The following is a 17,748-nucleotide window of genomic DNA, read 5'->3' as shown; positions in this document are numbered from 1 at the left end:
TTCTCTAGAGGAGAGCCAGTGACAAAGCATTCTGTCATGCTTCCTTCTGTTTGCAGTTGTACTCTTTCCAGGGCAATTGTTACTGTATTTATACACATTTTCTCTATAAAAACACAAACCATTTCATAGTTGTATGCTACTTAGGGTGAGTGTCGCATAAGACTTACTCTAAATCAGACACTGCATTCGCTGTCAACTTTATCTGAATCTCCCAGAGTGCTTATTTACTTACAGAACTCATTCTTGTCCCACAGCAAGATACATGTTTTCTTATGATTTCAAGGAAATAAGATCAGGCCCTGACTCTTCTACAACATGCTTGTTTTTTCTCAAGAAATATTTCAGTGATCATATTTATTTATTTTAGGAGTATTATCTTGGTGTAATCTAGAAATCAAATTCTGCATTCCTGCTAGTACCACACCCCCACATACCTTGCAGTTTTTATTCCTTCTGCTTAGGACAGGACTAGAAATCCTAGCTTTCTGTCCTGGTAGCTGAAGAAATGAACTTTTTATAAAAATATAATGCCCAGATGGCTCTTGCAATGTATGATCAGTAGCTGGTCCAGTGCCCATTTTTGTAGTACTGCTAGTTCTGAGGTTCCAGTCAAAATCATCGTTTTCATCTTGCTTCCATTCACAAAGATCAAACTCAAAATTGCAATGCCCAATAGATGTACCTGAAAGACATTTGCACACACATGAAAAGATTTTTTTTTTTTTTTTCAAGAAGTTAATTAGGTACATGTACTGCAATGTAGTACTCAAATCCATTTAAAAAAAAAGCTTCAATATAAAAAAATAATATCCATGTATCTTTTTAAACAGCATTTTTAATGTTCTAGGATATAATAATAGGATAGGATAAAACTGCATATATATGATGTAGGTCTCTGTGCTCTCATTATTATAGTCAGAAGTCCTTGGTATAAAAGTAACCAAATATAGCAATCTATTTTATGTCAAGCTGAATAGCTCTTTAGGGCCTTACAGGCAGAGGTCAATTGGTGCCCTCCATAGGGCATCCAAGACATCTGCAGAAAACTAGCCTCTTTTTGGAGGAACATGTTAAAGTCAGGTGAAAACGATAACAAATGCCTATATTTAGGGAACAGAAACCCAGCCGAATGAATGTATTGAGCACCACAAAGAAACAGCCTCCATGCAGACACATGTAGGTAAAACATAAAGGTAGGTGTGCTAACTTTGAGCTGAATCACGCCCATAGTTAGTTTACTTTTGCATGTTTCCAGAAGAGTACACACATTTTCTTAGCCAATATGCAAACACAGATGATTATTTACATTTCTCCTTAAATTGTATTTAATGTCTAGAAAAAAAGAAAGCTGTCATAATTTTGGTTGATTTTTATATGAAACAACATGCATGGTCTTTACCGATTTTCCAATCCTGAATGTCAAAATAGCCAGCATGTTGAGTCAACTGTCCACATAAATTAAGGTTAAGTCAATTGCACCACTCCAGAAGTTTAAGCTGTGTATATTTTTTCTTCTATGCGTCTATAACTTCATTATAATGATTACCAAGAAACACTAAACTTGCTGAAATAAGCTGGAATTTCAGCAGAGCCTTCAAGAGACTTTTGACTGTGCCCTGAATATTCTTACTGTTATTGCTGGAAAGGAAAGTGCTTTGAAGATAAATTTGGAAACTGTATGGATCATTTGGTCTGACAATATAAGAAATGACAAAAGCGCTCTCATAAAATGTAAACAGAACCTGAGCCTCTTCTGGGGTCTGATAAAGTTCAGCCGCTTAAAAGTAGCTTTATTTAATTGGCAGCTGGTCAGAAGCCTCAGTAATGAGGCCAAGGAGCTAAAATTCATGGAGTCTACACATGGACCAAAACAGTACAGACAGCTACCTCTAAAATTGCAGGCTGAAATCAGATGAAAGATTTGTTCCTTGTATTTTTCTTTGTGGAGGTCATAAGGGCGAGGAAGCAGCTAGAAACTTTTTCTTAAAAACATGGACTATTTAGCAAAAATAGCTTCACTGTCTTCTACCTTTGTCTGCAAATATGATGCCATGTGAAATAACAATTAAAAAGACCCCAAACCTGATGTTTATAAATGATACAATTATCATTTATGCAAAACATAGATTGTAGTTTACCTCAACTGAATGTAACTGCCCATAAAATTTGTCACTCCTCATCTTTTACCATATGATCATTTAGTTACTTGGTATTTCAGGATCCTAGTTAAAGAAATTCCTTCAGTTACTTACAAATTCCATCTTAAGTCAATAAAATTTGTGCATGCAACTGACCATTTTATTTTAAAGGCCTGTTTTCAAGAATCAAGACCTTAAGGCATGAGCAGTGAACATCCCTCCTAATTATTGCATGTTACCTAATCTAAATTTAGATGTCCTTGGAGGATCTCTATAGTCAACAAAGAAAAATACTTATATCTATAGGACAATTTATCCAATCTGACTCAAACAGCCAATTTTAAATTACAAAAACTTCAGCCTGGAAGTGGGTCACTCCACTGATGAAAAAGAGAACTTAGGTAGCCTGCTTAGAAACTCAAGTTACAGAAGATGACTGTGCACTTGTGTATTAAATCTTTGGTAGTAGACACTTCTATGAGGAACTTCACCATGAGGGTGGTGAGGCACTGGAACAGGTTGCCCAGAGAGGTTGTGGATGCCCCATCCCTGGAAGTGTTCAAGGCCAGGTTGGATGGGGCTTTGAGCAACCTGGTCTAGTGGAAGGTGTCCCTGCCCATGGCAGGGGGGTTGGAACTAAGTGATCTTTAAGGTCCCTCCCAACCCAAACCACTCTATGATTCTATGAACTCTTCTTGGTAATGAAGTACAGAAGCAAAGCTAATCCTTTTGTCTGTGGAGCTGAATTAGTCTACTGGATGAGAACTTAATAATTTAAGAAAAACACTTAACAGTAGGTATGTGAATTGTATTATACTGATCACAAAAGATCTAATGAATCTTTTTGTAATAAACTAAGTAATTAAATGGAGCAAAATTTAAACTATTTTAAGTCATATTATTCCCAACAGCTATGCCTAGATGAACAAGAAGTACAGAGCTATAGGAGCAGATCTGTAGAGCAAAACACCTGATCCTGAGGACCTGATAACTTTTAAGAGGGTGGCAGAGGAAAGATGACTGAGGGGGCATAGACCGGTCCTGTGGGCTGAATGACCACTAGTGTTTAGAATACATTTGATGCCCTCCTGGAGCTCATCTTTCTATTTTCTAATGAAAGGAGCCTAGTTCATATGCTTGAGCACACTCTACAATGCAAACCAGATCACAATAAATAGGAATAACTGAGAGATTTGCTTCAGAAGCACACTGATGAGCTAAACCAAACATTAATCAAGCTCAGACAAAACCAAACATCTACCAAGTACAGCCACCTGCACTGGCACTAATCCACATTTCAGACTGGAAAAACACTACTGCCCCACAGCATTTTTCACAAAAATTAATTTACTAGATCTCATAAAACACCATTTCTACCTCAAGGAGGCATACTCAACTCAATCTAACCAGAGCTGCCTCAGAGACCTTCCTCTGATACACTGCTAACCTCAAGCAGCATAAGGCGAACCTCAGCAGTTTCTGAACAAGGTTGAAGGAGTACTACCAGCCACTACCTCTCCAGCACTGTTGTGGTTTATTTTATTCTCATATACTTGTAGTAAGAAAATTGTACTAGTGATTTGCTTAAAGAAAACTACAACCATGGATCACTCATTCAGTATCTAATAGAATAATTTCTAAACATTTGATGAATCAGTATATCTGTTAAAATGCATACTTGACTTATTTTATGGTACTGACGTCACGCAACTAGCTAAAAAGAGCCCTCTACAAAGCAAACAAGACCAAGACACAGATCTCTCCATCGTAATTTAACAGCTTTATGAGACATAGCTTATATCTCAGCAGCACTGGCTTTGTCTAGACATTGCTAATTAGACTGGGTATCATCCTGCGATAAAGTCCTATTAACATTCTGAAGTTTCAGGAGAGATTAGGGACTAGTTTCTTTCAATAAGGTGCGAAAGATTTCATTAACTAAGATATGATGACTCTGTGCACATAGCAAACCACACCCACAGTTAGAGCTAGCGATCCTGGAAGGCCTACTGCTGAAAGGTACTTTGGAACTGCACAGTTTTCATGTCTTTTAAACACAATTGCCATGCCTTGGCAAAACTGCCCATTTCTTGTTTCCTGTGCTTTGATCTATCATGCTTTGCCCTACTAAAGCTTTCCAGAGGCTTCCGAGTTTGAGGTTTTCAAGCTACCGTTCTATGGTTCAGCAGTGAGGAAACAACTTCTCTGATGGCTGCAAGGAATGGAAAAAAACTTCGCAGAGAGTGGAAATATGTGTTTCCTATCGTTATGTTCTCTTGGGAGGCAGCCTGCCTCATGAAAAAGCTGGGAAAACGGAACTAGCATTTTTCTGTTAAGTATATTTTCAGCAAGTGCTATATTATGTATTTCTACGGCAGAGGCAGCACCAATAAAAGAAACCCCAAATTCTCCAGCACACAGTAAAAATTTAAAGCACCATACCTTTTTCGAAACTGAAAAAATAAAAGGAAAAAAAGGAAAGCAAAAATTAATCCTGACACTGTTACTGAAAATGCTATTAAATAAAGCACTCCCAGACCTAACAAAGAAAGTCATAATTGGTCACTAAGCATTTTATAGCACAATTAGACACTATGAAATGGGATTAATCTTTTATCTGAGGCAAAATCCATGCTGATATAGAAGTTTCACCCCAGTAATGACCCCTGTGCTCTTAAGGCTCCTTATTACTTCATTGTAAAGCTTCCTCTTAAAATGCAGTCAGGAAAGTTTGTTTGTTTGGTTGTTTTTTTTAATAATTTTTTACTTGTTTTTTTTTTTTAACTTAAAAATAAGTTAAAAAAGCACTTTACAGGAAAGCATTTTCTTTGTGGGACTGTTTCAGTTCATCTCTTTACCAATGGGGAATCAGAATGAAATACTTATTTTAGGGAGTTGCCAAACTAAATCCTATCAGTCTGCTTGAACCATCTTGCCCCTAATGCTTCTGTCTTTACTTGGCTGATGGTGCTTCATGGGAAATACAGACAATCCAGAAAACTCAAAAAAGTCATGGGTAAAGAGCTTTTAACTAGTTCAGAAAATAAAAGCCAAAATATGAGAATCTTTTTCAACAGAGTAATTCCAGCTTGATATACTCCTCATTTTTAGTTGCAGAAGATCTAAATAGGTCCCCGTATAGCTTAGTAACATGCTATTCCTGGTTTGGAAATCACTGAGAAGTTTAATAGTATGAAAATAATTTGCAAAACATGGTCCCTTTGCCATGTACCTTAGCTTAATAGGCTATCAGCATCCTTTTGCTTCATAGAATTGTATTCACTGAGAATTTGATAAACTGTATTCATAATCTCAATAAAAATGAGGCAACTATTCACACAGTACCAAACAATGCAGATTTGATTGTGTGAGCATTTCCCACAATTGTACTAGAAAAAATAAAGTCTTAGTACTATATATTGTGAGCCATTTCTCCAGAGGAGAACCCATTTGATATGAAACATCATTCTTTGAATGCGATACTACAGATGATGTTTCTTGATATGTCTTGTAAAACCAAAATTGTACAGTATTCAGATTTAAATGATTTGCTAAGAGACCTGACAATCCTTGAAATATCAAAGGAGGTAGGTCCCTCATATCCCAAAGGTATTACGCTTGAAGTATTTTTTTCAGGTTTAATACATTCTTTTCATATGGAAAGCAGGAGATTTTTATTCTGCTTTTAAAGACAGCTGCTTTCTGAAGTATTTTAAGAAATTCACTAACAGCTTTTTTTATTTGCTATCATATGATTTCAAATTAAATAATAGTAATTTAAAAATCCTTCAAAGCTAAGGAATAGAATTAAATTATTACCTTCTTGTTTGCTTTCTTAGCTGATGAGCTGCCAAAAGTATTGAAGTAATAACAATTCACAGCAGGGACAGTCATTTATGATAATTATATTAAAAAATCTACCATACTTACTGCAAATAGCAGGGCTCTCATCTGAGTTATCTGCACAGTCATTTACAAAATCACACAGACTATCCTTTGGGATGCAATACTTGTTGGCACATGTGAATTCCTCTGATGTGCAAGGTCTGCCTGGGATGACCAAAGGGGAACAATCTTCAAAGGTAATATCATCCATTGCCACGTCTCCCATGTAACTGACACCATGTTTTGCCCTGAAAACAACCTAATAAAAATTGCAGAGCTATTACAGTAAGACACTGTTAAGATATATAAAAGCTTATACATGCAAAATGAATAGCACACAGACTATGATGGTCCTTGCAAATCTGGAAATATGAAGTGGTCAGTTCTTGCTGTCAAAGCACAGTCCTATGAAAGTTTGTACTACTGCTTGTACAGATCTGTCACTATAGTTACTGAAGGACCATCTTCTAACATCAACCAACCACCAAAAAAAAAAAAAAGGAAAGAAAATGAGCAACACAGATACTAGTCCCCACTTGTCCTGAATTAATAGCAAGGGTTCCACCTACTTCTGCAAAGTAAACATGAAAAAGACTAGTCTGAGTCATTCATCAGGTATTCCCACGAATGTAAAAAGAATGTTAGTTTCATTAAAAGCTCACCAAGACAGAAATACCAGGAAATGTAACACATTTTTAAATATGTTCCTGGCTGTCTCTGTTTTTTTTATAAGGATGCAACTACGCATGGCACACCCATGACTAAGTATCTCTAAGAGGCTTAGGAATCCGCTCATATTTCAAAGCTCAGGATCATCAAAGATCATCAAGATCATCAAAGCTCAACATCATGCTCAAGATTCTTTTTCAAAAACCAGATGTAAAAGTACTAAACACTAAGGAGAAGGAAGTGGAACAGTTTAACCTGAGTTGGATTCAAGGATAGAAGGGATTCTTTGTCTTAAAAATGGATAGTCTGAGACTGAAGGGGAGTGAGAAATCTCCAGAAACTTGTGTCCAGCTCAGATAACCAATCAGACAGCCAAAAAGATTACTTTTGTTATTCAGAAGGGAAGGTACAGTATATGTACAGGGCAAAAATGGTAATGAGGTGAAGAACGCATACTGTAAAAGTACCTAAAACCAGCTGTCTAGGAAGCACATAATATAGGAGTACACACCTGAAAATTTGAACGAATTCCTAAGAACACTTCGGCTCTGTTCCACTGGGGACCTTGACTGCCACTTTGAGTCCACAGTTTAGAAGTCCTATTACTGGTTTTACAGAGTACCTAAAAAGGAAATAATTTTAGGTCACAAAAAATCTTTCCATTACCAACTCACTTTAGGTCCCTTAACTGTATATAAGAGTTCAAGAGTATCTTGTACAACTTATCTCTATACCACCAATAAATACCATAGAGTCATAGAATCTCTGGATTTGGAAGGGACCCAAAAGGATCACTGAGTCCAACTCCCTGCTCCTCGCAGGACTACCTAAAACTAAACCATATGACTAAGAGCGTCATCCAGATGCTCCTTCAACTCTGACAGGTTTGGTGCTGTGACCATCTGTTCCAGTGGCTGACCACACTCTCAGTGAAGAACCTTTTCCTAAAGTCCTATCTGACACAAAGGGATTTGCCAGTGTAAATGGCTATTCTAAGAAAATAATGCTTTAAGATTTTCTGATATCCTCATAAACATACTCAGTCCAGAGCCTTAAATGGTCTAACTTATCCCATTAATTAATCAGAGTGGCTAGGTGCAAATAAAAATTGCTCATTAATGGATCGGGATCCATTTGTAAAACATGGAAACAGCATTAACAGTAAGAGTTGCTGAAAAAATATTCATGCATCCATTAGATTGCTCAATTCTGTGACAGACTTTCTTGTCCTGATTCTTATGAAATGTTTTTTTCTTCTACAAATAAAAACTTGTTCTTTTCTTCTAAAGACCAAATTTCATCTGTTTGGCAATGGAAGACTCAAACACCCTTACCCCTGCAGTCATTGAATTGGGGAAAGCTGACCCCTTTTGACATGAGCACAAAGTCCTAAATATGCTTTGCTCGAGCCTCTTAGGCATCCAAATTCAACTGAGCTGACAATAACAAGATGGGTGTTTGATGAACTGTGTCAAGCTGTGTCTCCAGCCAGTACTCACAGAGCTAAACATCAGTTCACTAGTTGCCTGAATCACTTCTGCTCTCAAGGATTTATGGCTACCATGTGTAATCTTCTCAGGGCTTCCCAGGCATTTTTCATCTTAATGAAAATAAAGGGTTTTTTGAAAATTTATGCAGTCCCATGAGTGTATATGATATTGCGTAACAGGTAAGTTCTTCCAAGCAAACAGCAGATCCTCACACTGAAGAGCTTCCATTCCAGGGGAGCAAAAGAAACAGATGTAATATATTAAACTGAATAGAAAAACAAAGTGACACCTGACAAGAACAGCTACCTGCAGAAGACATGAATTTTAAGGGGAAAAAAAAAATGGAGAGAAAAGGGGATTACAGATATTATTTGAGAGAATAAAGGGTGCTGAATAAGAAAAGCTTTTTCTTACACTCAAATACAAACTGTATATTTATATGAATATACATATGTATGTGACTATACAGACACATACACGCATGTTTTTACATGCACTGTAAATTACCTACTAAATTATAAATCCAAATCCTTAATCAGAAATTCATATTTTCTATCATATCATGCTAAAGGTTATAATTTTAAAGTTAAATATGGCCATAAATTTATGTGCTATTAAAATCCAAGGCTTCCCTGTACCCTAATGCACTTTGAAGCCCTATACATTTCAATTACATTGCAAGTTATTGAAGAAGCACATCGAATACTTTGGTAGAGTTAACCATGCCAAGTCAGAGGGCAAAAACCAGACAAAAATGGTTCCAACAAATATTCAAACCTAGGTTGCACAATAAGGTGACAGATAATTAATGTTTAAGAAAGTCACAGAAACATAGGAAGACAGCCATTCATGCGAACAGCAGGAAAGACTTCAGCATGTCCTACATGACATTGACAGCATGGATGCAGACTAACATGCAAAAATCCAAACTTGTGAATTAAATAAAAATGTGGTAGCTTTGGGAGAAGAGATGGATAAAAGGCCTTTATTGATTTTTAAGCACAGAAAAGATTCACATTCATATAATACTTAGAACCTTTAGAAGAAAATAATAAGAAATTACCTAAATAATTTTATATTCCAAGTTATTCTTCCATTCATTATTAATTGTTTAATTAAGCATTTGAAACCAGGTAATAATTTATAATGTTTAAAATGCAAAGGTTTTGTGATTTTCCTTTGGTACATCTTAAAATCAATTAAGTTATGGGGGGGGGGGGGGAAATCAGTTAAGGAATAGAGGGAAATTGTAGTCTCCTGTGTTGAAACTGAGAAAAAAAAAAAAGTCTATATATTTGCCTTTTGTAGTGGTAATACTGGTCATGGCTCCATAGAATTTGCTGTTAAATTCTACAAAACACTCTGTGGACTGATTCCAACTAACATGGGTTCCTACACTGTAAAGAAGCCCTGGACTCCAGAGTAAATGCAAAGAAGTCTCAAAGCAAATTTTTCTGTCCTGAGTCTTAAAACTGAGAACAAACCCTCTTTATACTCTGATTTCCCACTAACTCTGATGAATTAAAATTTGACTACTTGCCAAGCAGCCTAGCAAGAACTTTACATGCTTGGGAGAAATTCAGCAATATTTTAAAAAATCGTTTAAGAAAAAAAATCAAGAAAACACAGAGCATGCTTCCTCTGTACTTCTAATAGTCACATGCATGGGGTGAAGGACACATCTCAGATTTAGGTTCTAATGTCAACATGCATTTTAATTTCATCTTCAAAACAGTTGAATTCTGCTAACTTTTCATTATAATTTGTTATTCAGAGTAACCGAGCTAGTGAGAACTTATTTGTACAATTAAATCCACATGCACTGGCCACACCTAATTTGATACTGAGTGTGCAGGTGATTGGGTAACTTATCCTGAGTACTTTTTTCAATCCATTTCTGATGCTGTAGTTATTGTGTAACATTCATGGGAAATCCCACTGTAGTTACTCAGATGTGTAGCAAAAAAATTATTGAGAACAATGTTGCTCATTTATTCATTCACTTTGCAGTGACTCATTCCATCTACAAGCTGCTGAACAAGTTACATTTCCTTTAAAGAAGTGCTTTTATTTTAACTGGAGTGAAGAAAAGTGTATGGGTAAGAAAGTTCGTTACTGTTACGTCCTAGGAATAGTTCGATGGCGCTTACGTTAATATAATTAACCTCTGAAGGATATATGTTAAACTTTCTGAGGAATACGCTGTTTCTACAAAATTTTACAGCAGATTTTAATACAAGTACTTCTTTTTTTCATGCTCCCACATTCAGTCAAAGACCTCAATGTCCACATATCTACTGATGCTTATCAGTCTCAAAGGGTATTGTGCAGTACGAGGCTTTTTCTTGTATGGAATTTCCAGCCACAGTATGTCTATAAAGGTCATAATTTATGATTGTTGTAGAAAGTAACATTTTCCCCAGCTTACTCAAGCTAATGCTTCCTTCAGATCATAACATAATGAGAGCAGTGGAGCGTTAGTAATTGTTCATTTTCCTTTAAGAGCAGCCTAAGCCTTAATGAATCTAAATGACAAGACATGAATATTCTCACAGCAATTTTGGGCAGTAAAAAAAAAAAAAAAAAAAAAAAAAAAACCAAACCAAAAAAACAAACCACCCCAAACAAGAACATCTACGTACCTCCAGAGAACCTATTGTTGAACCATTCATGTGGTTCCAGAATATGATTTTGCATTTGGGTCCTGTAAGGGAGATGACTGGGGTAGCAACGTCAGCTGTGTGACCAAATTCTCCATTTGAGCTGTCTGCAAACAGATACCAGCCTTCTTCAGTACACCTGTTCAGAGAGAAAGGTTTTTCTTTATTAAAACAAAACGTTTAATCATAGTCAAGTTCTAGTTAAAGTTAAAATGGTAGTATTTCCTTATACAGATATACCATCTTCTGTGTGGGTATCTGGATGCCTTCTAGTTTATCAGTGTGTAGCCAGAATCCCAAAAAGCCCTTGAAAAGGCAGTTAATATTTTTCTATCAGAGATAGGCAAAACAAAACACAGAGCTGAAGTCAGCCTTTACCCACAGGGTCGTATAGATGAAGGCTGGAGGGCCTCTGGGTTTTGCCCCCACCCTCTTTCCTCAAGGAAATCAGAGGGTTTGATCCTGGCTTGAAGTCAAGAAAATCCAGGATACTGCGTGAGATTCTTTCTCCCAAGCTGCTGGGAAAGATGAGGCTAGCTGGCTTTGCAGTAAGCATCGGACTCTAAGTGTACAGAGAGACCAGAAGCGCAGTCTTAGTGTTTCGGGTATCTAAGATCATAAAAACCTTGCTTTACAAAATAAAAAGCAGCTGTTGACCAAAGATAAGATTCTGTTCTCTGTAGTGGAGCTGTTACATGTTCAGTGCTTCTCCAAAGAAAAAACCTTTCAAACAAGGGCTTACAACCCTGATGATGGGACCTACATTTTTAAAAAGGTCCTGGTATTTGGCTTTCCTTGCTTTTCAGTTTTCCTGTTTGGCTAAGCTCTGAGCAACCGCTTCCTAATGTTGCATCACTGCAACTGTGAGAAGGCAGTGACCATGCCCAGCAAGCACTGCCGAGAGAAACACGGGGTGCCCACAGGGTGTTCACAGGCTGAAAGTCCTGCCGAACGGGAAGCATCAGGGCTTCGATGGTACAGATTCAAGAACTTTTTTTTTTTTTTTTTTTTTTCCCCACTAGCCCTCTCCAAGCTTTTATACTTAGAGCAGTCTAAAGGACTAAAAGACTTTGGTGCCTGTGGTAAGAACTCAGGTTGATGCAGCCCTTGCAGTATTAAACAAATATGACGAAAGCTACTTTTTCAATAATCTAGTAAAGTTTCTTTAAAATCTTGTAAGAAAATTGTTTCTTTAAACCACCTTATAAAATTTTTTAAAAATCTTCACTATTTAGACACAATTTACCTCAGATTGCAATGCCTATGTTGTACTCAACATGTACTGATCTGTGTCATAAAATAAGTTTGAATTTATCACATACAGGTTTATCACTGCAAAGTTACAACAAAACTAATAGATTACATTTACTGTATAGAATAATTTACACTCAATAATCACAGAATACTTTAACATATATTAATTAAGGCCTGTCATGTACTCTGGAGGTCAAGGAGAGACTGAATTCAACCATATATTCAGTCACTTCAGGAACAGCACATGCTATCTACTATAGTACATAATATAAACTAGGCTAGAAACAGACAAATTTTATCTCTGTACTCACACAGCAATTTCCTCTGAGGATCTGAAGTCTTTCAGTTAATTCACTCATCCTTAGAATCACGTATGCAGTAACTTGTTTCTAATATGACCAGTGACAGACTGATAGACTGCAAATAACCTGACCTTCCTTTTGCCCAGGCAAAGAATTTCATAGAGTATCTCCTTATCTTTCCTGTAACCTGTGGTTGATCTTAAGGCTATATTCAAATGAAAATAATGTTCCATCTCTTTCTCTTTCTTGATGTTTAAGACCATTAAATTTTTGCTTCATAGGAAAATTAAAACGTAGTAATAGCCATTGACACAAAAAAGCCCTTCAAAAATCCTTGCAAATCAGTGGCTGTTTCATTGCCTGTTAGGCAGAGTACTGCTGCTGTCTCCCCTGATGTCACACCAGAAAAAAAAAAAGGATTAAAAAGGCAACTGCTATAACCCAGAGAAACTGCAGAAAATATTTTGGTAGATGAAAGTAAGAGACAACTCTGATAGACATAAAACATTTTGGTACAGAAATACCAGGCTCTTTCCTTCAGCAGGGCAAAGTGCAATTCTAACACTTCCATGGGTCAGAAGTGGGGGGGAGCACTTTTAGTAGTTAATCAGCCACAGTTCAACCCTGTAATCATTACACACTTCTCAGAGGTTTCCCAGAACCTTATCCAGCATGCAAGAATGAAAGAATCATTGTATTTGTAGATATTGGTAAGGATTTGTATGTAAAATATCTGCAAATGTCAAGAGGTACAGAAGTGAATTATGCCCTTAATCTCTCTTTAGCTAGGAAAGGTGATTGTCAGGTCTAAACTATTAATACATTTGTTTTATTTAAAATTAAGTATGAAAAGATCCTGTAAAATGAAGTACTTGTGCAGGAAAAGATAACATTTTGAAGGTTGTTTCTTAAGTTCATTGGAGAACACGAAGTGCATATGGTTCATAATTGAAGAATGAAGACTTTTACAGAAAAAATCAGTAGTGTGTGGGTTGGGTTGCGTATGCACATAGCTTTAGGTAGAAATCAAATACATGCAGGAAATTAATGGTCATGATCAGAGTTAACATTTCTACTGCCACCCATAAAAGAGAAATAACTACTCAGCAGAATTATAATCTTCCTTTCTTATAAAAGAAATGCCCAGTTGTTTACAGTAAATTTTGCTCTAAGCCACACAGAAGAAGATATTTTTGAAGGAGGAATAATATGTTGGGGCAGACCTTCATTTGGTGTAGGTCAGACATATTACAGGTGAAATCACTGAGAACTGCTGATAAAGTCAACAGGGACCAAAGTCAGTCCAGTGAGATTCTAGGGGGAAGAGTAATGATCTGGGGAAATCTGGATCTTCTCCACAATCTTTTTTTTTTTTTTATTTAGAGGCAGATGAGAGAAGTGTCACTGAAGCTTTTCTTTTATCACTGTATCCTGGCAATTCAGACATCTTTATAATTAGTGCATGCATTTACACCATCCTTGAGACAGTAGCATAAATATTTGAAAGTGAACTATTGCAGAAAATAAGCACAAAATAGAGTAATACATATGCAAGCCTTAGGGCAATTAGGTAAAAATAATCTCAAACTAAAAAGTAATAAAGCACTTTTGTTAAAACAGCTTCTAATAAACAGCTTGTAATATAAGTGATAATTGAAAACTTTGAAAACTACATAGTTACAGATCTTTCAAGCAAATCTGCATTTGGAATATTCATTTATTTCCCTCCTTTCTGCTGAAGAAAGCTGTTATTTCAATGTAACAATTTTTGGATTCTTTTTTTTCCTTGGTGTTGAATATTCTACCTGAGTCTTGCCTGGAGGTAAAAGAATATCCAGTTCTCTTAAGGTTTGCAAAAATGTTTGAAAATTCAGCATGTACTCTGCTGCTGGGAACTCATGCCTTCAGTGATCCAAGAGTGTCAGCACTGTATTTACAATAGCATTCAAGAGGGCTGTAAGAAGCAGAATGATAAAGAGCTCTGAAAAGCAATAGCACTTACAGCCCTCATACTTCCCAGAGTATTCAGTACTACACCCAGGCCTCTCAGTGAGATTAGTTTGAAACAGTGGTAGGGTACAATCAGTACTGTGATGAAATTCAAACATCCATCTCTTATTTGGCGTGTTCTGTCAGATATGTCTTGGTCCTGAAGGCAGACCAAAATCGGATCTCTACCTAGATACTACTGGTCCCATAGTGCGTCCTAAGAAGGCAGGCGTCATTGCAATTTTTTTGCCCTTGTTTCAGTGTTTGCTATAATGTTACATTTAAAACTAGTAAACCAGATGAAAGTCCCCCGTATGATACACTTCACGGAGTGCTAGCCATTAAACATGGTGGCAGTATGTTATTACAAGAATATTAAGGTTGTGTGGGAAAGTAAGGGAAAATGGAAGGCTCAGAAGGCGCTGGATAAGTGTATGTAGAGCATCCTTGTTCATCTTCACCCCTCTATCATGGAAATTTTTACACTTAGGTCTACAAGACTGATATACTTGTGACCTATCCATGATGTTTAAAAGGAAAGCTTTCTTCTAGTGTCTGTAGCTGACATTAACTTGCACCATGTTTGCTCACAGAGCAAAGCAGTCTCCCTGTCTTGAATGCTTTAAGCTGTCTGGTATAGCAACCTGCGTAGAATTTACAGGGAGATGCACATTCTACAGGGAGAAGAGTTTGAAAAAAAGTAATTAGTAATCACTCTGCATATAGTTTACATACTAGAGGACCTACATCTTCTATGGATGCATCTTTTGTAACAGAGCCAGTTAACATACATGCAATCGTCTGTTTAGTTTGTCAAGCTGTGACTTTTAAAGTAAAAGACTTCTTAGCTGGCCTACATGTATTTTAAACCAGTAAGTAATATACAGTCACAAGGTATTCCAAAACTTTCCATAAACCTAAATGATCAGTCTCTCTTACTCTGCTCAGAAGTTGCTCTCCTCACCCATCATCTTTGTTCTTTAAGTGATCTTCAGCCAAGGTAGTAGTTTCTTCATGGTGCAATTTAATCATCTGACCACCTCCTTAAATTCCTTTTTTTCCTATTCCATAAAAGTACTCCCCTTCTTTTTTTTCTTTTTTCTTTTTTTCAAATAAGACCTCAAGAAGTTGATGGTAACAAGTGTAAAACAAGGTATTGTTCAACATGTATAAGAGTGAATAAATCTGGCTTTCAATGTAGATCTTATGTAAGTGCTGAAATTCAGCAGAATACACATAGGCTCCCCTGCCAGTAGCTGCAAGACCTCAGGCTTATTTGGAAAATTATCCCATGGAAAATCTCATAGTTGGCAGCTACAGTATGTGTCATTAAAATCTTTATATTTACCCTTTGAAAATAATTAATTTTACCTCTGTACTATAAGCATTCCCTATATAGAGATATTCCTGTGCCAGTGCAATAATCCTAATTAATTTCAGAGGGAAATTCACAACACTTTAATGGATATAAAAAATTCAATAGAAGCAACTGGGCTACATTTCCATACTTGACTTTGTTAATAACTTAATATTTCAAGTATCTTTTAAAAAGTAGTTAGCAAAGAATGGGCATACAGAAAAGAATCCTCACTGTATTTCACCCTTCAAAGCATTCAGAAGAACACAGGGAACTGAATATACTAAATGGGAATTAGTATTGAGGGAAAGATTTGGTGTGCTAAAAAAAAAGTTGGAGGCTTATCCAAAAAATTAGGCCCAGCTTAAATCTAGTAGTGTTATCAAGTCTTATACTGTGAATTACTCATTTCACAGTAGTAACTGTCTATTGTTCTAATGTCTTTAAGTGGATCAAAAACTAACCAGCTTAATTTTCCCATACAGGAATTTCAAGCTCTGATTTAATTAATTGTTGGACATCTCTGTTTTTAAAGGGTTACTTCATCTATGTATCTTCTGCAAATTTTTTGAGAATCCCTGATTAAGCACTTAGATGGACTTATAAAATACCTTATACTCTTTATTTTTCATTCAGAGTGAAAACTAAATCTGATTAGAAAATAAAGAACTCCATTTCATTAGAGAGTTCTGATTTCCTTCCAAATCTCAGCAATAATGACAAAACCAAACAAATAAAACAGGCAAACCAGAGAGGGAAATTTCATTTTCCTTAGAGGGATAAGCATCCCAATGATTAGCTCACCATAGTAAAATCTGAAATTCAAAAAGCAGTAGCTCCACATTCCTTTCTATTTTTCCTGGATATATATGTCCATAAACAGTGTGCAGCATCTATAGAGCAAATCAGAACCCCATAGACATGTTGGACCTATTACGCATTTAAAGCATTATTCTTCAGCTCTCCAACACCACCTGTCCAGGATCTGCCAGGTCAGTGACCTGCTATTAGTCCAGATGGGTTTCTGTACAGAGAGAAACCCAAAACTAGTGGTCAAAAAACCAGTAGGGCACTAGCTGACATCTAAAAGAAGCATTCTCTTGACCAAAGGGGAAGGACTGGGGGATACTAGACATATCAGAGATATGCAGGCCATCAAAGCTCAAGTTGATGATTTGAATTGGACAAGGCAGTAGCAGTTTCCATTTACCACATCCTATGCATCCTTTATCAGAATAGTGGGGCTGGGGGAGATCAGTCTCTTCTCTATTCGCTTTCCTCCAAGAGCATAGGAAACCAGCTGACAAAAGTTTTGCCAAAGTTGAGGTATTCACAGGAGAATTTTAGTTTTGGATTAACTAGGATTTCCTAGTGAGAAAACATTTCATCAAAAGATTTCTGAAAAAAATTTTTAGATTATTGTTTCATTAGCTAAGAGGGAGTTAAATTCTCCCCTTTTTCTTCATAACAACTGCATTTATGAGAAAAGATTTATATTGGCATAATTTTTTTCTTGTACTATGTCATCAAAGTATAGTATTGGTATTTTAATACCTTATACATTTGACACAAGATGATTGTAAACTGTGATACTTTTACCATTCCATCATGCCAGCTTCATTTTATGTTGATACCTATTATTTCTTGTTTGTAGTGTCAGAAACTAGATGATATGAAACTTCTGGTAAAAATTTAAGTAGGTCTAAAAATAAAAATCTATATTAAAAATCTTTTAAAAGATGCTAACATTTCATATTTTCTAGCATTGCTAACAAAACTTGCAATAGAAATATAAAGCATCCAAAAGTCATTATTATTACAGTATTCCTAAGGAAACAGGCAAAGATACAAGGAAGGCTTAATCTTTATCTTTGCATGTGTCCATATAGAGTCCAGTGTAACTTCAATATATTAACTGGAAAATGGGGAAGCTGCGTACATGTTGTGTCTATAGCACTGTTTACTTGAAATTTGGCTTTAAGGTGGGAAACTGCTGGAAGGTCG

General features: G+C 36.3%; 1 protein-coding gene across 1 annotated transcript in view; it reads right to left on the bottom strand.

Moving 5' to 3' along the window:
• MALRD1 (MAM and LDL receptor class A domain containing 1) overlaps nt 1-17,748 on the bottom strand; it is a 296,114-nt gene that overhangs the window by 180,505 nt on the left and 97,861 nt on the right. Inside the window, exons 22-25 of the mRNA XM_041122748.1 lie at nt 10,825-10,981; nt 7,204-7,314; nt 6,069-6,282; nt 435-682 (exon numbers count right to left, since the gene is read on the bottom strand). Coding sequence (XP_040978682.1) covers nt 435-682; nt 6,069-6,282; nt 7,204-7,314; nt 10,825-10,981 — 730 coding nt within the window. The remainder of the gene's footprint in view (nt 1-434; nt 683-6,068; nt 6,283-7,203; nt 7,315-10,824; nt 10,982-17,748) is intronic.

Source organism: Aquila chrysaetos, chromosome 3 (genome assembly GCF_900496995.4).
Source record: "Aquila chrysaetos chrysaetos chromosome 3, bAquChr1.4, whole genome shotgun sequence".
Lineage (NCBI taxonomy): Eukaryota > Metazoa > Chordata > Aves > Accipitriformes > Accipitridae > Aquila > Aquila chrysaetos.
This window is presented reverse-complemented; position numbering and strand designations above follow the sequence as displayed.